The sequence below is a fragment of the Brassica napus genome, chromosome C6 (genome assembly GCF_020379485.1).
Source record: "Brassica napus cultivar Da-Ae chromosome C6, Da-Ae, whole genome shotgun sequence".
Lineage (NCBI taxonomy): Eukaryota > Viridiplantae > Streptophyta > Magnoliopsida > Brassicales > Brassicaceae > Brassica > Brassica napus.
In genome coordinates, this window is record NC_063449.1 from 47,011,628 (window position 1) to 47,038,434 (window position 26,807).

Genomic DNA, 26,807 nt, shown 5'->3' on the forward strand with positions numbered 1-26,807 from the left:
ATGGTATAATGTTATTTTCACGTTTTCAAAATATACCAAAACATAAGAAATGTAAAAAGTTATCGAAATTTTAATCATATTAGAATAGTAATTTTTATTTATTATTTAGTTGTTTTTAAATGATTCAACTTGCGAATTCTTTAGTGATTATTCTGTTCACGGTATGCGGTAACTTTTTTTTTGTCAAACAAACCGAATTATAACTCTAAACTATAGGTTAAGTACAACGAAGGGGAGAGATCATGAAGAGCAGTGCGGTATGCGGTAACTTTAACCAGAAGTTTTCGGTGGGTTACAAAGTTTTATTTTTAATCTTATATTTTCTCCAGAATATCATTTTTCAGGAAAGTGGGAAATATCGAAAATAATAAAATGCATAAAACGAAGATAATACGAATAAAAAATGAAAAATAGTGTGAGGAAGCAACGTCCACTATATAACGAGAGCCAAGCTGCTGAAGGTAGAGCATCCATCGGTGAGGCTGAGAGTAAATTCACTACAAAAAAAACTGAGTGCCCTCCCCCACAAAAAAAAAATATTAGCTAAAAATTGCCATTGTTTTTCTCATTTGATCCTGCTTCTTTCAAAAAGAAAAATCGGTTTCCGGGTTTATTTATGTTTGAATGGTTTTAATTATGAAACTGTGTTTTATATCTGCACATTTAATTGAAAGATTTTTCTTCTAAATTTTCTTTTTCATTTTTCGTAGATTTAGTGGAGGGTTATTTTTTGTTCCCTCCTATTGGATCTAAACAAGGTTGCTTATTTCAAACCTTTTCGATCCATTTTTATTTTCTTGAATCTTCTTGAAAAAAACCTGTTCTTTACTTTTGATAAGAACCAGGTGTATATTTTCGGATTCAATTTTATCTCTCTTTAAAAAAAATTTAAATCATAATGGAAGCTGCTATGAATATGTACAATAGCATAACGTTTCAACAGCCAGATTCGTTTGGTGGTGGTGAACTCATGGAAGCGCTAGTACCTTATATAAGTAGCGTTTCCAATTCTTCTCCTTATCCCGCGTCTGCGTTTATTCAACCCACAGCGTCTGCGTTTCCTCCTTCTCTACCTACCTTCCCCGCTTACTACCCGGAAGACTATTCAACGTTCATGACCCAACCGTTTACTTACGGGTCGGATCTTCACCAAACCGGGTCATTAACCGGGCTAAACCACCTCTCTACCAGCCAAACTCATCCTCTTCCTCCCATGCACCATCAGAGCCACAACAACACCTTCTCGAACCTTCTCAGCCCTAAGCCGTTACTGATGAAGCAGACCGGTGCCACCGGATCTTGTTTCGCCTATGGTGCTCCGGCCAAGCCGACGAAGCTGTACAGAGGCGTGAGGCAGCGTCACTGGGGGAAATGGGTGGCGGAGATCCGTTTGCCGAGGAACCGTACCCGTCTCTGGCTTGGGACGTTCGACACGGCGGAGGAAGCTGCGTTGGCCTACGACAAGGCGGCGTATAAGCTGCGCGGCGATTTCGCCCGGCTTAACTTCCCTAACCTGCGTCACAATGGGTCCCACATCGGAGGCGAGTTCGGCGAGTACAAACCGCTTCACTCCACCGTCGACGCCAAGCTCGAAGCTATTTGTCAGAGCATGGCGGAGGCGGAGAAACAGGGCAAAACTACGACGAAAGCATCGAAGAAACGTGCCTCGAAGACGGTTTCATCGCCGGAGAAAGTTAAGGCGGAGGATAACTCGAACTCGGTCGGTGGATCTCCGCCGGTGACGGAGTTCGTTGAGTCCGCCGGTTCTTCGCCGTTGTCGGACTTAACGTTCGCCGACACGGAGGAGCTGCCGCAGTGGAACGAGACGTTCTCGTTGGAGAAGTATCCGTCGTACGAGATAGATTGGGATTCGATCCTGTCTTGATCACCTGTCTTGATCAGTTCGTGTAATAGTTTGGTCCGGTAAGAATATGGGTAAAATAGGAATTTTAGGAGCCGCCTGTAATGGAGTTTTTGGAAATTACATGGAGAGGCTCATAGAGTAATTATGTTTATGATTAGTGGGGTATGTTAATATTGTGTTTGTATTAGTCCTCTGTGTCGGTCCAGCTGCGGTTTTTTGTCATGCTTCGACCATGCCACAGAGTTCATTTTATGTAATTTTCTTTTTTCTTTTTTCGTCTATGTAATCTCTAGCTTTTTCTATATCTTAATGCGATGTTTTTAGTTTAATTTTCTAGTAAAATGAAATCATGCACATTACCTTATTTACATACTCATCTTACAAAGGCAGTAACATTTTAGACAAACCGTGCGATGTTTTAGTTAATGACAATATGCTCCATGGGGATGGTGTAAACATACGATTTAGTCTTTTTAAAAAATTGGCTGTTGCTTGCATGATTCAAAATGTCAACTGGATCACACCAAATACTCTTATGTTTAAGCTATTTTTTTTTAACCAAGGCTTTCATATGTTTTAGCTATTTGAAACTGAACAATCTTTAGCCCAAAAATTAACGTTAAAGGATTTTGTGTGCTAATGCTTTCATTACGATTCAAAGGCAGTTTTTACTGAACATGTAACAAGTGTACTAAAATAATACTGACTAAAAACAAATTCACGATGTTTCGTTCGCTTAACTCACAATCGACGAAGATAAATCTAAATGTATGTTTGATGTTGGCTAGTGATTTTTGTTATCACCCACAAATAAATCATATTAGTCGAACTGGTACGAAAGTTCCCATTCATATTTTACATCCTCAATATATACGAACCACTAATGTTTGCAAGAAGTGTTAAAACCGCATAACTGTCAACTGGGAAAACTTTTGAAGAATTATTCAACTAAGTATGTAGTTTGCATAGAATAGGTAGCGCAGCGGTTTGATTATGCCAATAACGTGTTCTTGCATGTTTGACAAGTGTTTATATGCGGAATGGAATCTACAACAATCCACATAACGTATAATTCACCACCTTCCACGTTTCATTTTTTGGAGTTTGTCCCGTTGGAGATGAACCTTTGTAAGTAGAAATCAATGTCAACTATGTATGATTCTTATCCGTTACAATTCACAAGTGGTGAAGCTTCGCGTGTTGCTAGATGTGACCGGCCATGCCGCAACTTTCGTGCAGCATCTTCTATCATTTTATTCACTTATTATTATTACATTCAAGAAAACCAATAATTCGAACTATAGTGAAGTAGAAAAAGACAAAGTCGGCAGATAAAATGATCGAATCTTCATCACACATTTTTATAAAAAAGTTAGATATGTATTTCTGCCAGTACACCAGTGGGTGGGTGACTCGAAGAAATAAAAGGAAAACACCAAAAAAGAAGAAGAAAATGGGTGCAAGTGATATTGTAACAGAGCACGAGAGTTTTGGACTAATATGTTGGTACTATCAAGTATTCAGAACTATGTTTAATTTTTTTTATACGGACGTAAAGAACCAAAGAAAATCTCAAGATATAATCTAAAATCGAATAATATAATAGTTATCTATAAACTAAAGTTAAATATTCAAACTATATCATAAAAAAATCATTTTCTTATTTTACTCAACTATGCAAAAATGTCAATTTTTTGTCAATTTTTTTTTATAAATCTAGGTTTGTTTGTAATGAAAAGAAAACTATAATACTCAGTTTTCAAACTATCTTTATGAACAAGAACAATAAGCTCATATCGTTTATGCGATGGCACGTCAACCAAATTTGAACGTTTGTCCATGTATTTTTTCTAAAAGTTTATTCTCTGTAAATATTTCAAATTATCTGCAGAAGAATCTATGCATCCTCTCAGCGAGGATGTATTCAATCTAAAATTTGAGGTGATTTGACTTTTAATGAGGTTTTAGATGATTTTAAAAAATTGCAGAGAATAAAATGATTTTTGTTAAACTATTGTAGAATATCACCTAAAACCATGAGATTTGAGTTTTATTTTTTTTTAACTAAGAAACTCTATCCAAACACTCTAAAATCACTTGAAAACTTTAAAACTCCACAACTTAAAATATTTTCAATAACAGTGGATTTCAGAGTACTTTATAAAATGTCAAGTTTAATAACACTAGATTTTAAATGAGTTTTTAAAATTCATCTTTAAATAACAGTGGATTTGTCATTTTGACACAAATCATCTAAAACTCTCATTTCAATACCCCTAGATATATTACAAGTAGAAATATTATAAGAGGAGAATTCCAAATTACGCAAAGTAAAGCATAAAGATGGAAAGTTTGAAAGAAACACAACGCCAAATGAGCCCACCAAAGATTATGTTCACACTCCATTTCTCTTCTATTTCCCAACCATATTTTGTACAAAAAGTAGCTGAACTTTTAAAACATCGCATTGAATTCTCTAACACCATTATTATGTGAGTAGTTGTATCCATCCTCAATTAGTTTTAGATTTCAACTTAGACGAATAATTCAATGATTGTGTTGACAACTTAAACCAATAGTACATATTTGAGTATTGATTCTGAATCTAATACAAAGACACTCGCATTAAAGAGAGAAACATAGTCAACTATGAACAATTTAAAGTGGTAATCATGAGTTTGAATGAAAAAGAGTACTGGTTTACAAAAATAATTTTACAACACTTCTAAACTTGAGCTTCTTGCTCCGCTTGTTCCTGATACAATGGTTTTATATAACTCAGCCGAATTTACCAATCTCCATCTTTTTCTTTATCGCCCGTTGTCCATGGTATACAAATGAATCAATGATTCCAGAAACTGTAAAAATGCCTACAGTTTACAAACAATAAACCAACATTTGTTACATTTAATGATTCTAACATGTATAAAGAAAGTACATTTGATTGAATAAGAAAGAGAGAGATCAGTCACACCTCCTACTATAGCGCAAACATTGGTGAGGAAGTGCAAGAACTCCACATGCTGCTCTGTAAAAATCACCTGACAACAACACTCAAAAATTAAATGATGAATACAAGTATACACACCAGTGTCTGATTCCGAAATACCTTAATTGGAGAAAGATCATAGAAAAAGAAAACACCAGGCAGTGACTGCGTGCGTCCTGCTTCCGTTTTCTCGAAGTGCTCTGTCACAGAGAACTGCAAAAGTACCAAACCACAAACCCCAATTAATACTAAAAAAAGTTACAGCCAAGTCAGAGGCTCTGATTTAAGAGGAAGTTTCCTAACCTGGTTTGACTGAATAACATGGCCTCTAACATCTGTGTACTCAGTAGGTACAACCTGCAATCCAGAGTCAAAGAAACAGAAACACCAATCAAATCTATAATCATCCCAACATAACAAAACGTGGAGATGGCTGTGTAGAGACAAACCTTGATGAAATACTGATACATGCCATTCAATGTCTCTTGAGTCCACTGCACACTAAGAAACCAAGACTAAGTTTCAGAAAGCTAAGATGATTTTTGAAAACTGAGTCACAAGAAGAGATGTTTACCCATCTAAGGGATTCACTACACCAGGGAAACGTTCACCAAAGGTCAGCCTGTTAACCTTGTGGCTTATCTAGTGCAACAATGGGTCAGACACACATCATAATAACAAAGTTATATAAACGAAAAATGGTTATTCACTACTTACATTGTAACTATCTCCTTGGAACACTAACAGATCTTGTAAATGAAAGCCAGAATGACGAAAAGTTTTCCCAGGAACGAAATGAAAACTCCCAGCCACTTTATTAACTTCCAAGAAACCGAATATATTACAGCCTTCACCTTCCTCCTCCTTAACCCTTTGCACATAAGCTTCTCTTTTACACTGACACAAACAAACAAGATCATCTAGAATATCTCCAAAATAAATCAATAATCCATAATAGCCGCTAGCCCTCTACGAAGCGTCTAGTTACCATATCATTACAACTAGATCATCTAGAATATATATAAAATAAATCAATAATCCGTCTAGTCAGTAGTCCTCTACTGTCTAGTTACCATATCATTACAACTAAATCATCTAAAATATATATAAAATAAATCAATAATCCATCTAGTCGCTAGCTCTCTACAAACGTCTAGTTACCATATTATTACAACTAGATCATCTAGAATATATATAAAATAAATCAATAATCCGTCTAGTCACGTTAGTCCTCTACCGTCTGGTTACCATATCATTACAACTAAATCATCTAAAATATATATAAAATGTAAAACAATAATCCATCCTCTACAAAGAGTCTAGTTACCACCTATACATTATGAAGCAAAGCCACCACACCTGGTCAATGATCTCAGGGTCAGTCATGGCCCAACCTTTCTTTCTATAAGCTTCGCGAACTTCCTCACAAGAGTTACAACACTCATCATCTGACTGCAAAAGCATTAAGAATGAGATTCCAAATATACCAGAAGCAAAGAGAGGTAGGAAACAAACTTACAGATTCAGCTCCATAACAGGAACCACAATAAGTTTCATTATGCTCTAGCCTCCCACCATGTTTTTGCAATGGATTTTCAATCTAAAAGAACCAAAAAAAAAAAAATCACATAATTAAAAAAAAAAACGAAATCTTTCCCAATCCTTAAAAAGACTTCTAACCTTTGTATGACCAATCCCATCTTGTCTCGTCTCAATAACATTCCCATAAGCATCTAACCTCCTCTTAGATATATCATGCCTCTACAACTCAAATAACCAAAACAACTCAAACACATCAATGACTTTTTATTAAAAAAACTAAACTAAACAAAACAACATACCACATCTAGATGCTGCTCTCCACTAATATCCATCGAATCAAGACTTATAATGGAGCAAGCAAGAGCAGGGAAAGTCACATCAAACTGCAAATTAAACAAAAAAATAGAAAGTCATCTTTCTAAAGATAGAAACTTCCAATCTAAAAGTGTACTAACATTGATGCGTAGCTTCTCTCCTCTTGATGTGTCGACACGGAGCTGAGACTCAGTAACGGGATGGAGATAAAGTCCTGAGCCAAGATTCAAACTTTATTCATGGGTACTGTCACAAAACTGAGATTTGAATAAAAAAAGAAGCTTACGAAGCTCGGAGAAGAAGAGGATGAGCATGACGAGGGAGGAAGCTAGCGTGATCAAGCCGCCGGAGAGTGTGCGGCTGTAGAAGTCGTCGTTGATCTTGGGGTAAGCATCTAAGCTCTTCAATCTGTTCATCACGCCAGCCATTGCCACCAACAAGGCTTTGGTTTTTTTTCACGATCTAGTGAATACTTTTATATATTTGTTTAAATACGAGCGTCGTATTCGTATATGGGTTATGGTGTGGTTTATGTATGCTTTCTATGTACATTTTTTTAATACTTCTGAGGTTAATGGGCTTTATGTGTTACTAGCCCGATAATAGAATTTAAGCATAATTATTCTAAAGGCCCATCTTGTTAGCATAATATGGAAACTTATTTGGTTGACTGCCCAATGTAATTTGATCATTTGATTGTAATCTAATCGTTATCTGTAGGCCTGGGCAAATTATTATACGGATTGGAGTTCCGAACGGAATTCCAAATTTTAAAGTACCAAACCGAAATCTGTTCCGACGTAGATATCCGAATGGTACATAAATTCCTATATCTCAAGAACCGGATCTGAATCTGAACCGAATAAAAAAATTACGGGTATCCAAAAATATATCTGAAATATAAATATTATATAGGGTAATTCTCTCAAATATCTCTTTTCAATTTTTGTCGACAAAATAACTCTATAAAAATGATTAAAAAATAGCATCTTTTTATTTTGAATTTTTTTAAAAAAATTTAAAACCCCATCCCTCAATTCTAAACCATAATTCTAGATTAGTTAACCCAAAATATAAATGTATATTTAGTTTTTAATAAAACTTTTTGTGGTCATTTTCCTATTTAAGAGCTTTTTTTTTAAATGCACTAAAAAAAGTTATCCTATGGAATTTCTCTATTTTATATAGAAATATTAGTTATACTAATATTTATGTTGATTCAAATATTAAAATTATAATTCAAATTTTAAATATATTAATTATTTTGGATAAATCAGATAAATCAGATATTTTGGATATTTTTGGTTATTTTTTGATAAAAACCAAAACCGAACCGAGTATTTTGGATAAATGGGTTATTTTTCTATTCTTTTGGATCTTTTTGGTTATTTTTTCATAAAAACCAAAACCGAACCGAGTATTTTGGATAAATGTGTTATTTTTCTATTCTTTTGGATTATAATAAGTCAATTTGAATCGGAATCGAAATTTTTTTGGTTAACTCAGATATACCCGAAAATATCCGGATCCGACTAGTACCAAACCGAATCCGATGCAAGCTCTAGAATTATTCGATCGGTACCAATATTTTTATATCCTAAATACCCCATCCAATAGCCGAATGCCATGCCTAGTCGTTTGGTCCACTAAACTCGCTTTGTTCCGGGAAAAAATAAAAACAAAATTTCGGCTTTAAGTGGGCTTGTTGTGGGTCCTAAGATGTATCACAATTCACAAGGCCGATATTTCACGACGCAAAATATGTTTTAGTGAGTCCTAAGATGGGCGTTTAGTGGGCTTATTGTGGTCCTGACGAAATTAGCAATAAAACCCCTTAGTTATTGGGCAAAAGTAACAAACAAGTCACCGGATCCCAAGCCTCTTTCCATTAATCTTTCAGCTTTACTCGTTAGTCTTTCCCTATTTATTCAAAGTATAATGTCTTATTTTTTCATAAGCCAAAGATTTGTAGAACATATGAGCACATGAACTCCAATCTACGTAAAAGAGTAAAAAAGAGTCCCTCCTTAATGAACTATCACATCTTGTCTATGTTTGATAAAGTTATGTGGATTCATGCATTTTAAAAAGGATGAGTTCTCCTCAAAAGTTAAGTTATATATTCTATTTTTTAAAAAGTTATATATATACACTACTATAGAAAAACAGAGTCCAGATTAACAAAATAATTTATAATTTATGGACTTTTTATAAAGTAACCTATCAAAGTATTTGGTGAAGATTTTGACGTTACATGATAGACTTTTGTAGTAAGGATAAAAATTTAATTAGGTATGACAAAGAGCTTAGTGTGTTCCGTAAAATGGACAAATGTATCCACTAATTAATAAATCGAAAATTTGATAAGCTAATTAATCTATCCTAACTATTTTTGTCAACAACTGTATAATTTATGGGAAAGATAATATATTTCTTTGCCTCCCCACAGAAGAGCTCAAAGTACGATTGCCTATCGGATATTCTCATTTAAATAAGCATAGCAAAAACGACCCGTTCGTGGCAGATATTGGGAACATACATATACAACAAAAAAATATTGGCAATATAAGATTTGTAGTTATAAAGTATCGAATAAACAAATATGATATATGTATACTCTTTCGTATTGCGATTCACCTTCACGATTTGATGTCCTTTTTATATATTGCACAACAGTTTTCTTGGGACGAGGCTAATAAAAAAAAAAAAAGCTCCGGGACGTGACAGTTTTTGTGTAGAAACTTCATCACCTTAAATCGTGATTTTGAATACCATTCATTCCAAAAATATTATATAAGACAGAATCAATACAATGGTGCATTCGGAAAAGTTTTCTGTTTGGTATTGTTAAGTCACCATGGTTCACACCTATTATACATGCTGTATATATACACACTTCTTATAACATGTTACACAATATATACACATCTAATAGCACAATTAAAAAAATTAGAAACCAGTATGTACGTTAAAAACTGAAAAGTAATTGGATATGTTACATACATACTCAGAAATACAGTATGTTGGACAAGCTAATAGGGGCCAATTCGGTGGTTGACATAAATCGAAAAGTATTTAGTAACAGAAAATATCAATAGTGGTTTAGTGTTGTACTCTGATTCACTAAAACACTAGAAGGGTTTCCATGTCGGTTTAAGTCATAAGTTGGCAACACTATTCAGACCTAACTCTAATAGTTAATTATATCTTTCATAAAAAAATTATGTACCATACCAATTACATGTGTCTTCACATGTCTTTACATTTTGTTTTTCTAATTTTCTTACTCAAATAAAATACTCAATTGTGTGCATGCTACATAACCATTAAAGTAAAATAATTATCTTGATAAATTAGTACATATTTCCTATAGAACCGGCCACTATTAGTCAAAGAGTATCTAGCTATTCATACAGTTAATACATGCATGAATTAGTTGAATATTTAACAATAACAATCTATACATGCAGAAATGCTTTTGCTTTTCTACCCAACAAATTTCAATTGGTTGTTTAAAAATATTTGATCGTATGCAACTATGCATGTATTTAGATTAAACCTTGTCATTGATGGTGAACTCAAAGTTGGCTTTGTATGTTTGATTACCAAAAAAAAAAAACTCAAAGTTGGCGGCATACATAAACGCATAATAGCATCTCGAACGTGGCGATAGTAAAATTCAGCGGTTTTCAGCATGCTATACTTCATAATTTTGAATTGTCGATATATGTTGAAAATCCCAATTTTCCTGAATTGTGTTGTGTTTTCCAAAAGTTCCTTGCGACACACTCAAAAGTCTCTCGGAAGCCTCAGTATCAAAGTTTGCTTCACATTACATAAAATTAATAAATCTGAATTTTTACATTTTATTGTTGTTTTTTGTTGTTGTTTACCAGCAAAGTAAAAAGATTTGTGTCGAATATTGTTCACATTACTCAAATACATATTAATTATTGATACCACTATATCATTTTAATTGATGATATTATATATTTTAAACCAACCGATCGAACTAACATTGAATTGATCATTTGGAAAAAAGAACAATATACAAATGAGCTCCTTCAGTGTTTTTTTTCTTCTATAATAATTTTCTTTTGATAGCATCGGGGAGTATATAGTAGGAGATGAGCCAAATACTGATTTACAATCTAGTAATTTAAAAAATGTGACTACCTTGGCTAATTTAGAGAAACTTAAATATTGTTGCTATCAAAACATCGTAACAGTGCATTTGCTGAATTTGAGAGTTAATCATATTTTGCATTTGTAAGCAGAATAAAAAAGAATTAGTATTGTATTTAATCGAATCTGATATAACAAAATCATCGCATGTTTACATTAATATTTGGTTATAACCGTAAGAACCAGAGCGTCAATTTTCGATAATATTCGTATACTTTTCTAGATAATGAATCAATGATATCGATTAAAAAAAGAGAGATTTTGATTCTATCAACTACAATATTAGAACAAGTCACTCTCCCAATCCAATTTTCTGATACGAATAAACTTGAGTTGAGATTTATCAGTGAAAAGTCTAAAATTAAAGGCATCGCTTAATCCATAGATCTCTCCCAAGTCTAGAAAGTTCAGGCAATTTATCAAATTCGTTATGCATCATATATTAATATAACTCCCCTTTTAAACATGTAAAGAACCGAGCCGGCTTGGAACTGCTAATAAGCTTGGAAGAGAAGAATAAAATCTTTGTTTTCAAAAAAAAAAAAAAAGAAGAATAAAATCTTAAATTTAAAACAATAAAAGGCAGTGAGTTATAGTGAGTTATAATCAAAACAGTGGTTTCACTATTGTGACTCGGTGGGGACCAATAAAATGTTTAAAAAAAAACTCATTTCATCTATTAGTCGAAATGTATGTAATCCATTTTTCTGGAATTTTTCTTTTGAAAACATAGTTACTATTAAGTTGTGAAAAATGTTACAAAAAAGTTAAGTTGTGAAAATGGAAAACATAGAGTAAAACCATAAAGTAAAATTAGGAAATATCAATTATATATTATTTAAATTTTATCAATTATTATCTATAAGAGTAAGAAAAATAAAAGAAAATCAGAATGAGTTATAGAAGAGAAAGGCCCACCCTGCATCGACCATGCGAGCAATTCTTTTTGGAAAACCGAAGTCTTCCTTAATGGAAAAGATATTCCAAGTTCTCGTTGTGAAATGGGGACCCCGAACTAAATTTAAAATCTCATAAATAAAAATGAATTAATCAACTTACACCTTAAATTAGTTATATTTCTTCACAAATGGTTTAGCAGCCTAAGTTTTTTCATTTGAATCTATTTCCGACGAAAACCCTAAATTTTGAAACAATTTAAACGTTTGATAAACTCATACGCTTGTATATTGTAATCTCTATTAATTGGCAAACCATACACGTAATCCTTGTTAGTGTTCTGTGTTCATAATGTACCATTCCAAATCTAACTAATTAACAAACAACAGTGCTCATAACATCAGTGCAGTTCTCCTAATTTTCACTCATTTTATAATAAAACTTGTAAGTTCTGATGTATTTTCGTGTTTACCTATTATTCTTTTGATGTTTGCTATGTTCTAGTACTTGTTTATACATATATATTAGAATCCAATTGCGAATGGCTTAAATAATTTACAACAATTTTTCATGTTATGAGAATCTACATTGTAAGTTCATACGTTCATGTTGGATGTCTACCATTAACAATATATGTTGAAAATATCAACATAAACATTCTCGTTTTCACAAAAAGAATCATGGTATAAACAGTTTAACAAACAAAAAAATCATGATTCAAGTTTTACATTATTCATTCTGATAATATATGATGTTTTAAAGACCTTTGATGTTTCAAAATGTAAATTTTTCTTGATATTTCTTTGTTAGTTTTGATTTTATTGAAAATTATTCAACCAATTATAATTTACAGTAATTTTAATGATTGGTTTAAAAAAATTAAATTATAATTTAGTATTAAATTATAATTTAGTGATACCAAAGAAAATAAAAATTCTTAATTTTTCTAAAACATAAAATTTTATATTATGAAATATATGGAGTATAATGTTGTATACATACTTATTTACGCAATTCCCACTAATAGACCATTTTTTCAGGTATGTAAATAAGTTGTAAACACGAGTCCATATCTGTGTAAGCATCTATGAATTGTAATTTAATTTTATGCAACATGTGTATCGAGTCTGAAATATGTTAGTTCCCAAACCAATCTATTTATCATTCGATCACAAAGTCTCAGACTTATTAGTATTAGTTCAGCTTACAATATTGGTTTTGAAAACATATTTTTTTCTTAGAGGGACATGGAACTATACATAGAAAATTAATGGTATATTTGAAAGGTGACACATAAATCGAAAATTATATATATCGTGTCGGAAATATAATTTGGTAAATGAACTTTTGGGTTATGGTGATTTAGTTCATGAACCCAACTATGCCGAAGTTAGCTTTTCTCTAACCGCCGCCAAATATAAAGTAAAATAAATCAAACCACACCGCACAACGTCTTGGTAGCAGCACGAAAAGGATCGGAAACTTCCAGTCCATGTGTTCGTGACTGTGTTTATGTGTACAAATTACCTAAAATACAATGGAGCTTAACTTATTAAAATAAAAATAATAAAATACTTAGGTTATTGTCCCCGTCGGAACAGGAAATCTAAAGGGCTTATAGTTTCGTGCCCTTTGTGGATTCTCAAGTAACAAAAGTCAAGAATGTTGACCCATGTTGTCGTCTTTTTTTTTTTTCCATCTATTTTGTCGTCTTTAGTTATGAAACTATATTCAAACATCAATTACACGTAATTTAATTATGATTTAAAAAGCAGTACAACAACCGTCGCGTATAGTATTACTTTGTATATAATGAGTGGAGCCGTACGTAGAATGCGAACATGGGCATGCATCTGCAATGAGAACCAATGAAAGAGAAAAGTTATGCACTTAGAATTTTATTAAATGGTTTTTATTACATGACAAAACTGTAGAGTTTATAGCTAATAGTTTTGGCTGAATACCGCAAAATTCTTAGATAGATTTGGGTGCGATCGTTTTTGTTCCTGTGGGCGTTCACCACTCTTTTTGCTTTTGGGGTTTTAGTTATACTTTAAAAGATGTTTAAAAATTCCTATTAAAGTGCCCAAAACAAGAATTTTCATTTCCTCTAGTTTGGTTAACCAACGCATCTGTGTGCTATGGTTTTTGCAGGTTATATATTATAATGTGATGGCTAGACCGTAAGACAACATTTAAACCTTAATTTGTCATAGCCATATCCTTGGCTGCATTACTATATAATTTAACTCATATATACATGCAAGCTATATATACACTTTCATACTATGTGTGCTCATTTTATTTACTGCGTCTTTAATTAGTGAATTGTGTTGCTTTTCCATACAAAAACAAAACCAAACGTATACTAAATATAGAAATAGACTTAATGGAAACTAAATAATTCGATATACTATATATTTACTCCTAATATTTACCCCTAAAATATATATTAAAATAGCATTTGTTATTTTTCAGGATGAAATATTCTGATTTCATTCTCTTATAACACTTGACCTCTTAATCTCCCATCGAAAACAAGTTTTAAATGAAGAAAAAACCCAAGTTCATAAGAGAAAAATGTATTATGTCATCGTTTCTATTAATTTTGATATAGACACATTTACCTAATCTATTAATTTAGGGTTATATTTTTTATCTACTGTTAACAAGTCGTAATAGAATCATTTAATTAATTACTTAATATGATATCTTTAATTATTTATATTAAATCTTAATAATTAATAAAGATTTTAATAATAAATCAATTTAAGAATTAATTTGAATTTTATTTTTAGTTATAATAAAATCTGTTAGAAAAATCTAACAAAATCCTACCAAACATTTTAAATATTTTTTATAAAATAATCCATTAATTAATTTCATAATTAGTAATATAAAATGATTATAATTAGTGTCAATTAAATTTTATCATAGAACAAAGAAAATAAAATTATGTTATTTTTATAAATATATCATTATAGTCTATATTATATTAAAATAGAGGTGTTCTAAATACGAAAAAAATTTTAAATAGGTAGATTAACCTATTTTAAAAATGCTTTGATTTGAATAAATTTATCATTCATCGCTAAAACTAGTTAAATTCGTAAAGCACCTAATATTTTATGCAAAAATTAAAATTATTAATATATGTTCTAAAAAGGATTATATTAAAATATAATAATATATAACTAACATTTAGTTCATGTATTATTTACAAAATATATTACTAGAAAAATTCAAAATTTTAATAATCAATTAAAGATATTAATGACAAATTAATTTTAATGGAGTAGATATTATTTAAACATAACAATGTATTTGCTTATAAAATTTCGCAAGATAAAAAATGATATATGTTCATGTATATTTTCTTAAATATAACATGATAATATAAATTATCATAAACAAATATCCATCTATAGTATAACTAAATAATTTAAAAATGTATTGTGTACAAACTGTAAAAATTGAAAATATATATTGAAATATACTATGTATTTGATTATTTCAAATTGTATTGTGCTTTTGATTATTTAAGATTGTATTATACAGAATTCAAAAAAGTAATGGGTATAAAACAAATCACTGTATATTAATCATGAAGAATAAGTGTAAACAATAAAATTATAGAATTATATAATATATAACACTGTAAATCATATATTTAAAACGTTAATAATAATATCAAATTATACATTATAAAATAAAAACAATATCAAGTACGTGCGAGTTCAAACTCTAGTTGTGTAATTGTATTACATATTTATATACGTTTGATGAGGACAGATGTGTACATATATGAAACTACATTATGAAGTGGCCACCGAGAGGTTAAAAATCTAAAAAGAACAAGTCTTTCAGTGTGTTGAAATGGCTTTCGGTGAAGTTTAACCTTTTCGTGATTCTTAAATTTACGAATATAAATCGGATATGATCTGCCGAGATTATGTAGAGATATGGTTTTTGATCAAATTTTTGGATTTATTAATACGGTGATGTGTATTCTAGGAATTGAGTATAATCTTGAATGCATAAGGTTAGTCATTCCATAATATAAAACATTTTCAGCCGTTTGTGAGTCATTCCATTCATTGAATTATATTTTACCCTAAGACTTCATATTCAAAACACAAAACACTTGGAAAATAAAATATTTTTAGAAAAACATATAAATTGACCATTCCAACAGATTCAGCTAACCTCTTATCATTTTTCCTTTTTTTTTTGGTATCTAATCGTTTATCTACCCATATAACTATATACCGGCCATAATCAGTTTTTGCAGCGTATTACAACGGAAACTTTTAGTTTTACCTGACTAGCTACTTGCTATTAAGCTAAATCAATAATCTATTTTAAACAAAAACAACACTCAAGTAAATCTAACTAATAGAATTAATCAAGCAGATAACCATTCATAACATAGCTCGCATTAAAACAAAAAAAAGCTGATTCCTGAAAATAAAACTTAATTAATTATTTAACAATGAGTTTTAAAAAGAGAATTAAAAGGCTGAAAAATAGAGAAAGAGAGAGGAGCATAATGTGGCCAAAAAGGTAAATAGGGAGCCACCAATGATAGATGAAGTTTTTTCCAAATTCTTTTCTCTCATTACATAACTCTTCTTCTCACACTTCTCCTTATAAATTTCTCTTCTTCCCCTCCCCATTTCCTCCACCTCACACTCTCTCGTTCTCTTTACATCTCTATTAACTTCTGCCTCGCCTCTCGTTCTCAACACTTGTGAGAAATATGATGAACCAGAATGTCATCGTCTCCGACAGAAAAGCCATCTTGGGTTCGAAAACCATCACTGTCTCTAACTCTCCCCTGTTCTCTTCTCCTCCCACTTACTTTACCTTTCCTCGTCATAAGTTCTTGGAGCTTCTCGAAGCAGCCGATAAAAACAGCAACAGCATCAACAAGAACAATCTTGGTGCTGGTAAGATTGCATCTTGGGTCGATTCCATGCGTGATTCTTCTCCTACACGTCTCAGACCCTCTTCACGTGACTCTGTGTCAGACAACGACCATAAAACATCTTGGATCGTACGTTAACTATGTATACTATGGTCCATGAATCTAGATTACCCATTTCAAGATTTTGGTATCTCATCATCGTTTCGTATTTCTTTGTTTAGGTTCGATTTCCATCGGCTTTAAATATGTTTGATGAGATTGTGAATGCTGCAAAAGGGAAACAAATTGTTATGTTTCTTGATTACGATGGGACGCTCTCTCCCATAGTTGAAGATCCTGACAAAGCTTACATAACACATGAGGTTTTTATTCTGTTCCATGGTTAATTAAATTATTTTTGTGGTTTAATTATTATTTTTGGATTTTAATAATAAATTTCAACTTTTTTACAGATGCGAGAAGTTGTAAAGAATGTGGCTCTAAACTTCCCAACTGCTATAGTCACTGGAAGATCCATTGATAAGGTACATTACATTTTTACTAATTTTTTAACTACGGTTTAATATATTTTCAAAACGCATATAATACTCTATATATTAATGTATTTTTGACAAAGTCTATATATTAATATTAACTATGTATTAATTTTCAGGTTCGTGGTTTTGTCAAACTCGATGAGATTTACTACGCTGGAAGCCATGGCATGGACATTGAAGGCCCGACCAGCGAATATGCTTATGGTGGCGAGGTGAGAAAACAATGCAGAAAATATTGATACACAATAAAAATATCGATTTGATTTTAAAAATACTTATTTCTTTCTTTTGGTGTGAAATGGTCACAGAGTAATCAAGGAGTGCTCTTTCAACCTGCTCGTGAATTTGTACCCACGATCGAGAAGGTGCATTTTGAGATTGTTTTTTTTCCCTTCACACAAATAATCGAATTAAGGAGAGTGAAAGTTAAACAGTAATTAAAATATTAACCGTTGCCTATATATAATATCAGGTGTATAAGATATTAGAGGAAAAGACTAAATGGATCCCTGGGGCTATGGTGGAGAACAACAAGTTTTGTCTGTCCGTACATTTTCGACGTGTTGATGAGAAAGTAAGAACAAAAACGATGATTAAAACAACAAGACTTGTCTCTTCTTTGAACAATTGTCCAAATTGCTTAATGCTAATTTCTTTTACCTAAAATACATTAAAAACTTAACAGTCTTATTTATCTCTTTTTTGAGAGAAGAAAAGCAATTGTGTTGCGCAAAAAAAAAAGCAATTGTTAAATAATATACGAGGCATTTTTTTGTCACGAATATACGAGGCATTTTTAGGATCAAAAAGCAGTGAAAAGAGAACAGTCTTATTTATTGAAAAATGAATTTATGTACTTCACTCTGCAGTTAAAAAAAAAAACAAGCACCAGCAGTATTATATAATTATAGTTATCGCGGGCACCGCATTACTGATATTTACCAGCAACGCTACTTTCCATAAAGTGTCTAATAATTATTTGTTTATGTACATTATTTGTTTCTAACAGAGATGGGCCGGATTAGCCGAACAAGTAAAATCAGTTCTAATTGATTATCCACAGCTGAAACTAACCCAAGGTAGAAAGGTAAAATTGATCGCTAATCTATTTCTTTGTTAAACCAGTTCTAAATATGCATATTTATGTTGAATAATAATAGAATAACCATCACTAATCTATTTCCTTGTAAAACCAGGTGCTTGAAATCCGTCCTACGATCAAATGGGACAAGGGCCAGGCTCTCAATTTTTTGCTAAAATCATTAGGTGAGAGAAGAGAACTCACAATCATAATATCTATTTATTGAGGGGGGAAATGTTATATCTGCTTATTCTTTATATTTTGGTCTGATTAAAATAGGGTTTGAAAAGTCGGAAGATGTTGTTCCTGTGTATATTGGAGATGACCTCACCGACGAAGATGCGTTTAAGGTATGGTGACATTTAGTTATTAACACGTTTACGTACCATCAACTACTATTAATTTTAGGTTAAAAAAATTACTTTTATTCTACAGTTCGACTGATATTGACATAGTAAATTAAATTAACCATATAATTCGATAGGTTTTACGTGAGCGGGGACAAGGTTTTGGGATTCTAGTCTCAAAAGTTCCAAAGGAAACCAATGCCTCTTACTCTCTCCAAGACCCTTCTCAGGTAAATTAATTAGTCTTACCCTTTTGATGAAATATTTGAAATACTATAATTAGATTGGTAATTATTTATTAAGGGAACCCATTTTATTTGCAGGTTAATGAGTTTCTGAGGCGTTTAGTAGAGTGGAAGAGGAAGACAGTCGGGGAAGCTTGAAAAACAAACATGCAACATTAATAACACCTGAGTTTATTTTATAAATCTTGAGGAGAAAATAATCGGTATATATAGACAACCTTCTAAAAAACTAGTACTAGTACTAGATTCGTAGAGGGTGTTTTTTTGGAACTTTACCTAGAGAGGTGTCTTGGCCAGAAGCATCTTTACTTTTCTACATCGATCGAGAAATTGTAAATTTCGTGTAACGATTCAGAAAATGAAGAAAACACAACTAATATCATTTCCACTCATTTATCTTCTTCGTTTTTCACCCTCGCATTAACTAATTCAACATCTTTTAATTTCTTTTTAACAAACATTTTGTTTTGCTGTTTTTTACTGTTTAATCCTATAATGTTAATTCCACCTCTTAAATACTAAACCCTAAATTTTAATTATTAAACCCAAACTCAAATAAAATATTTTAATTTTTATTAAAGATATTTTGGTGATCTTCCACTTTGTACACTAATTTTTGAACAAAAACTTTATTTAGTGCTATATAAGAGTATTTCTCTTTTACTAATTCACTCATCATTTAAATCACATGAATACATATGCATTTTTTTAACACATCATGAATACATATGCATACAACTAAGTATTGTAAGTAGGATATAAAATCATTAAAATTAAAATTAAAAAAAAAAATAGTGTTCCAAAAAAAAGGATATAAAATCATTAAAATTAAGTTTAAATAACTTTTTAGGAAAGTAGTATTAAATACGATGGAAAGTACTATTTTGCAGTGAAAGAAAAGCAATCTTGTCTACTAATTTGATAAATACTAAAAAGTAGAATGCAAATATAATACTATGAGTGTGACTGGATAGTCATTTTAGAGTAAATGTTTTACAGTAAACATATTTTATTTTATTTTCAGCTCAATGTTTACTAATCAGTAAAAATGTTGTTAAAAAGTATTTCAGTCACTTTAAGCTAAATACATGTGAAAATGGAGTAAATAATCTCACTTGTTACAATGAAAGTAACTTTTATTTTGCTTTTTCGTATTATTTCTTATTACGATTTATTCTCTCTTTTCTTCCTTTTATTACTCTCACTCGCGCTCACATTTTTCTTACCTTTCATTTTTACTTTTATTTTTTCACCACTTTACTCCATTTTAAACCAATCATAGCTATGAATTTGGGTGTCAGAAGGAACACACTACCATAAACCCAACAAATTCAAATACCAAAATAGTATTAGAGTTTACTGTATATATATGTCGGATTACCAACTTGAATTTTTAAAATGATAGATGGTTTAACTCTATATTTTGAAGTATCAAAAGCTAACGTGGGGTCTGCTCAAGGATCTATAATAAAAGAAAGCCATTTATCATTCACAACTGTATCCATAGATAGTAATCATTAACTGGTTAGGGATTTTGGACTATTGGGATTGAGGTGTGGGAACTGAGAAGAAAAACAAGGGAAATTTGACGCAGCAATCATCTCCCAACAAAATGAATATTAGTTTGGACGAGTTTTGTTGTATCTACATCTGTGTGGAGTTGCAATTTTTCGTAATTTCGTTACTCATTCATGTGTGCATATATATATACGAAATACATTTATATAAATTGAGTACATTTTTTTTTTTCCCATCCGAATTTTATTAAAGGACAAAAACCCGAAAACAAAAAACAAACAACAAAGCCCAACTTCTAAAAGCCCAAAGCAATGGGCCAACCAAAAAACCCAACAACTAAAACACGGCCTACGGCCCACACCACCTAGTCGGACAAACCGAGGAAAACACGCCGAAACGCGTGTTGAATTTAGCGAAAGAAAGAGACACGTGTCAACCTCTAACAACAAGAGAAGACACGCGTCTCGCAACCAAGCGCCACCACCAAACATGACCGAACAACCGCGAGAAACGCCGGACCACGCCGGAATCAGAACCACCACTCAGAATTCAACCAGGACCTTAACCAGAGCCACCGAATCCATCTCCAACGACTTGATCACACCCGAGGAGAACAAACAAGACCAACCCAAACATCTGATACTATAACCGGCGATCACCACCACAAAAGCTTCATCGTCGTGAAAACGAAAGCCGGATAGTTCCGCCAGAGAGAGCGCGAACCACCAGAAACAAGGGCCGGCTACACGCCGTCGAGAAGACCACCGTGTACCAGAGTCGAAATTCTTACGCCGTCGAAGGGGCGACCGCAACTCTCAATCTCTCGAAACAGAGAGAGAAGAGAGAGAAAGCCCCTTATATAAATTGAGTACATTTAACTTCCACTACCATCGCTATCAATATATAAAAGAATATGTATAATTTCTGAAATATATGTATGTATCCAAATATATATGTTGACAGAGGAATAAATATATTGTCAGGCTCATCCTTGCTACGCTTACACACATGGACACTCACTCATTAACTAAAAATATTTAATAATTTTTTTTAAACAATATTGTTGTAGACAAACATATAAAAAGATCTCTGATCTAAATCAAGAATCACAAGCCAAAAATAATAAACTTGTTGATAATACTGTCATTTTTAACATGATAATATAGTGTCATGTTGATTAAGACTATATATAACTAGTTTTCGTTGAATACAACTATTTTAATTAGACATTGTAATAGACTAGTACGAATATTGACAGAAAAAAAACTCCATTTCCCTATCAATTAAACAAACACGTGATTTCAAAGGGTATTGGATGCAATGGAGCTCTAGTTAAACCGAAGTCCGATATATATTTTAATTAACATCTCAAGATATATTCATGATAATATCAGTATAAAGATATCCATGATAGATTATGATAGCTATGAGCCTACGATGCATGGGTCAGTAGTTATCCAATTACTTTTAGATGAGAACTGCACAACACAAAAAAAGAAGAAGAACTGAATAACATAAACACGTAACTACTTGTAAGTAAGTTGTTAGGTGCACAAAAAAAAAAGAAAAAAAAGAAAGTTGTTGAACGATCTTGACAATGCGATAAGAAGTCATAAATAAAGACTATTTTTGCACAATGCAGGGGGATGAAGTATAAAGTACAAGTTGCATGTAAATTACTAAGACAAATTTTGTTCCATTGTAACATTTTTGTAATGAACTAATCGTCTCCAGATATCTGAGATAATTAATTAAAGTCACGATATTTTAATTAGCAACACTAACTTGTTTAAAAAATGTGCTTTTAAGTCATCACAACTATATCAATTTATATTTTAAGCAGAGCAATGCTATGTGAGACATGCAACAGGCCTCCGACATTTTTTTTAAAAAATTACATAGACATTAGCCCCAAAAAAAATTTACATAAAACATTGTTACAGACCACCCCAAAATTTCAGGGCCGACCCTGATTTTAAACAAAAAAAAAAACTATATTAATTCATCTATAATAAATAAATTACACTATCAATCCTTACGGCTTGCTGTTAAGCCATGGAAGCAAGTTCAACAAGTGGGAAATAATACTTAATTTCCCAAAACAAATATTGAAAAATACTTCTGGCCTGGGTTCATACTTTTTTGTTAGTAGGTAGGCCCGGACACTTTACCCGATACCCGAAACTGCACCCGAACCCGATCCGAAAAATCCGAACCGAAATCCGAACCGAAGTAGCAAAATACCCGAATGGGTATTGATTTAGGAGAGATTAGATATCCGAACCCGAATGGATATCCGAAAATAACCGAACATAAGTATATATATAACCTTATATTTTTAATTTAAATCTTTTATTTTATTTCAAATATTTATATTGATGTTACACATACTTTAAAATCATATAATATACATATAAATACATATAAAATGATTTGATACTCACTTAAAATGCATGTCAAGCTTTTTGTTTTATGTATTAACAAAAGTTACATCCAATTTTTTTTTAAAAAATGACCAAATTAATGTTTATTTATTTTTGCAATGTTATCTCCAAATCTATTAATCACTCAATCTATTAAAAAAAAATCAGTTAAGTAAAAGTTATATTTTTAAATACAAAAAACTTAAAACAATGAAAAAATTATTTTTTTATTTCAAAATCTAAATATCCAATCCGAACCCGAGCTAAAAATACCCGAACCCGATCCGAAATACAAAAATACCCGTGCGGGTTCTATATCCCTATACCAAAATACCCGAAAATCCGAAATACCCGATCCGAACCTGAACGGATACCCGAACGTCCACCCCTATTAGTAGGTATGCAATTTTTATTTTTTTTCTAAACGACAGCTTTTTTGATGTGGCCATATGTTATTATACTCTCACACAAACATCAATATAAACATAGCGTGCAAATTTATTATATATTTAGTGATAAATTGACATAGTTAGATAAGCAATGTGTTAAAACTACGATTTTTTACACTACGTGATGTTTCTGTATTATTACAAATACGTCGTAAGATAATTTAACAATTGTGTATATATGTTAAAAATAAATTAAAAGGCATACGAAGGAATCTTGTGAAAGTGAGGTCTCTTTTGTTTTCTCCTTTGAAGAAACTTTCCATTATTTAAACGAAAAACATTTGTCCTATTCTAATGTATTATGTGTGTATATGGAACGGTGGGTTATTTTTCAATGTTAGGTGGTGAAAATGAAAACCGCTATAAAGTAACACTACTTAGGTTGAATGAGGAGTTGGAATCCACTTAAAGTGGTTGAATTTATGTAAAATAAACATATAAAGCTATATATATGCTATATACTATTGTTTTTTCTTTGAGAAAGGGTTTGCTGTATACTATTGTTATTTTGCACTAATCCTTTCTTTTCTAATGTGTTAGATATATTTGAACTTAAAGTGCATGGGACAACCAACATGCTTCCATTCCAAGAGAAGACATGACTCGATAACTTGATACGTGTAAAGAAGCTAAAGCTGCTAAGTGTGTGTATCTTCACTTATATTAACCATATTCATATAATTATTTGAGATATTATTTAAAGAAGAAACCTCATCATTGGTGATCCAACTTGAAAAGAAAGAAAGTGAAAAAACTAAGTACGATTTCCTCCAATTATTGGGATCAACTCTCTTCGCCAGTTTAACTATATGGTAGCTTCTTTTTAGCCAAAAAAAAAACTAAATGGTAGCTTCTACCTGTTTTTTTTCAAATATGACTATTAATTTATGTTTTTTATAAGTGACCAAAAATATATAGGACCAGACCCAGATATCAAATCTTCCAAAATTTAGTTCTTTTTTTCCCCAAAATTTGGTTTCACCTAACTGTACCTAATAAACAATACATTTTGTATGAAACCGACAGTATTTTTTATGAAAACCTTTTATAAAAGAAACTCAGTATATTTGTTTTTCTCAGTATTGAAACAATATTGAAGCCGGACGGAATGGTAGACTCTCTCTTATCTCTCTAGAACTTTTGAGAGACAGAGAGTCGCGGTGGTTCTGTCTGATGTCTTACTCTTCCGGTTAGCAAATATCGATTCTGGTGTACAACAGTTTCTCTGACGCTGTGTAGCCGACTTAGACTATTGTGGTTTTGCGCTCCCTTTGATGACTATGCAGCGGTGGTATCCGGTGGTGTAGCTTTGGCGGTGTCGCTGGCTCTCTACCGAGTTTTTCTGGGTTACCTGATTGTCGCCGGTTGTCATCTCTGTTTCAACCGTCGATTGATCTTCGCGCTGGGCTGTTAGTTGGAGCCCGTTTGTATGATTAATCACAATTGGAGTTTGTTGTTAGGAAGCGAAGATTAACGAGGTTGGTTATTGAAATCGTTTGGATGAGCTCTCGATTTATATCGATGGACGCTCTCCGAAGCTCCGGCGTGCGCGTTGCAGCTGTTTGAATCCCCAAAACCTCCAATACAGTCGTTGGAAGTGTTCTTCGGTGGTAGGGGTCATGTTTCCTGGTAGAGTCCGGTGGTCTTCTAAGTTGATGAAGACGGTGGAGGTTCGAGGTTCCGGTGTCATTCCGGAGTGGTAAGGCGGATTCCGGTAAACCGTCGGTTCAGTTATCCGGCGTAGTTTCTTGAAAGCGGTGATGAGGTGGAGGTTTTTGTGACGCATGGTCTCCTTAGGCTGAGATATAAACACGTGTTCCACTCCCGCTAATCTTCTGACGTGTGTTGTTGCTTTGGGTGGTTCCTTTTGTTTTGGTTTGGGCCTTGTGTTGGTTTTTTTTGATACGAACTTTGTCTTTTTGAACCTTGGGTTCTTAATAAAAATCAGATGAAAAAAAAAAAACTTCTTGTTTTCAGCGCACGAATCATTCGATGACGTGTTTTACAAAACTTTTCGTGAAAGATCTATTCATCCCGATAACGACGGGAAGCTAGATATAGGCACATAGCAAACGAGATACATCTACTCTATCATTAACCAATAAGAATGAGAAATGTGAAAGACTCCATATATTCATAAATAGATGATTTGGATGTTGACAACAAAAAAAATGAATAATATGATTAAAGGAAATACATACGAAAAGAAAAAGAGAGCAAACATAGTTTGCTTTCTATGGACAGCTATCACTGAGTCACTAAACTACGCACATGAACAATGGGGTTCATGTGTTATTCTCTGGATTTGTGTCCCAGATCAACAACTACTATTATGATATTTCATTTTGTTGAGACCAATTAAAATCTCCAAATCCTATATGTGTATATATATTCCCAGCAATGGTTGAGACGATCTAAATTATATTATATTTATATGTAACATATTAAATATGTAACATTTTTGTTTTGTCTTGTTAATTTTTGGAGGAACTTGTACGACGTTATTAGTCTTTCTTGATGCTTATACTGATTTTGAATGATTCCTATATCCTATTTCTTCGATCAGTGCCAACTAACAAGCATGTTCACTGTTTTATGTACAGTATCGCTTAACTAACACCAACCATTTAGTAATTGTTAATTAAAAAGTATACATGGATATGCTTAGTGCGCAAATATTAAGTTTCATAATCTATTATGCATGTATGCACACATATATTCCCTAATTACAGCTTAAACCCCATCATGTCAAAGTAAACGAGATATCACAAAGCTACAGGGACCAATTAAAGCTAACAGGCATCTTAAAAAGGTAACGGGGACCATTAATTAGATTCTTATTATTAGCTAATTAAGTTTAGTGAGGCAATAATTCATGTTTCTAAGCATATACGTGTCACTTTAATGGTCCCCTCCTCTCTTCTCTGTTTACTTCTCCCATGTTGTAGGCTTAGAGGAAATGTGTGTAGTATACATTGCTTTTAAGTTTAAATTAATTGGACGATTATGATTTCAGATCATGTGATCAAGTGATCTTCGTCTGGGGAGCAAATTTAGTTTCGTTCCAATAATTATCCGCTTTCAGGTTTTTCGTACAATTTTTATAATCTTATCGCATTACGAGAAAGGATATAACTGTATATTTGTAGAAGCCAAAGTCGGGGTTATAGGGTTAGTTGCTTAGATCTTATAAACTGTTCTAGTGGTTATTGTTATATTAGCACTCAAGATATGTTCTTAGATTCCAACTAACAGTTCTAATATATATAACATATAATGGGTAACTAATATATATATATATAATGTTTCATTTCAATATTACGGAAACAGGTCTGGCTCTGTGCATGAGAGCATATTTGCACAGTATCCATTACAATTTAAAAAAAAATTAATTCCAGATAAAGATTCAAAAAATGCTTCAATTTTTCTTCAGCGCAGAACCTAATTTACTATTGAGATGTGTCTGACCGGAAGCTGAGTGTAACTACC

General features: G+C 32.2%; 3 protein-coding genes across 3 annotated transcripts; 2 read left to right on the plus strand and 1 right to left on the minus strand.

Annotated features, from left to right (window-relative positions):
• The first annotated feature begins 417 nt into the window (after positions 1-417).
• On the plus strand, positions 418-2,193 carry LOC106354573 (ethylene-responsive transcription factor RAP2-4-like). The gene has a single exon (XM_013794541.3). The coding sequence runs from the start codon at positions 899-901 to the stop codon at positions 1,883-1,885; it is 987 nt and encodes a 328-aa protein (XP_013649995.2). The 5' UTR covers positions 418-898; the 3' UTR covers positions 1,886-2,193.
• A 2,277-nt stretch (positions 2,194-4,470) lies between these two features.
• On the minus strand, positions 4,471-7,246 carry LOC106354572 (endoplasmic reticulum-Golgi intermediate compartment protein 3). Its single transcript, XM_013794540.3, has 13 exons — positions 6,997-7,246; positions 6,851-6,924; positions 6,695-6,778; positions 6,534-6,614; positions 6,373-6,453; positions 6,213-6,305; positions 5,571-5,750; positions 5,428-5,495; positions 5,303-5,354; positions 5,157-5,210; positions 4,974-5,066; positions 4,839-4,905; positions 4,471-4,734 (listed from the first exon to the last, which is right to left on the minus strand). Exons 1-13 carry the CDS (start codon positions 7,136-7,138, stop codon positions 4,643-4,645), a joined length of 1,161 nt encoding a protein of 386 aa, XP_013649994.1. The 5' UTR covers positions 7,139-7,246; the 3' UTR covers positions 4,471-4,642.
• Positions 7,247-16,388: 9,142 nt separating this feature from the next.
• LOC106357334 (trehalose-phosphate phosphatase B) lies at positions 16,389-19,316 on the plus strand. Its single transcript, XM_013797013.3, has 11 exons — positions 16,389-16,848; positions 16,941-17,081; positions 17,172-17,243; positions 17,372-17,467; positions 17,564-17,620; positions 17,728-17,829; positions 18,265-18,342; positions 18,452-18,521; positions 18,616-18,686; positions 18,821-18,913; positions 19,007-19,316. Exons 1-11 carry the CDS (start codon positions 16,552-16,554, stop codon positions 19,064-19,066), a joined length of 1,137 nt encoding a protein of 378 aa, XP_013652467.2. The 5' UTR covers positions 16,389-16,551; the 3' UTR covers positions 19,067-19,316.
• The last annotated feature ends 7,491 nt before the right edge of the window (positions 19,317-26,807 follow it).

Coding starts and splice junctions, on each gene's coding strand:
- LOC106354572 (XM_013794540.3), bottom strand. CDS start 7,138: ATGGCTGGCGTGATGAACAGATTGAAGAGCTTAGATGCTTACCCCAAG. Junction 5,355..5,427: donor GTAGTGAATCCCTTAGATGG/GTAAACATCTCT, acceptor TTGGTTTCTTAG/TGTGCAGTGGACTCAAGAGA. Junction 5,211..5,302: donor TGTATCAGTATTTCATCAAG/GTTTGTCTCTAC, acceptor TCTGGATTGCAG/GTTGTACCTACTGAGTACAC.
- LOC106357334 (XM_013797013.3), top strand. CDS start 16,552: ATGATGAACCAGAATGTCATCGTCTCCGACAGAAAAGCCATCTTGGGT. Junction 17,082..17,171: donor AAGCTTACATAACACATGAG/GTTTTTATTCTG, acceptor ACTTTTTTACAG/ATGCGAGAAGTTGTAAAGAA. Junction 18,914..19,006: donor CTCTCCAAGACCCTTCTCAG/GTAAATTAATTA, acceptor TTTTATTTGCAG/GTTAATGAGTTTCTGAGGCG.
- LOC106354573 (XM_013794541.3), top strand. CDS start 899: ATGGAAGCTGCTATGAATATGTACAATAGCATAACGTTTCAACAGCCA.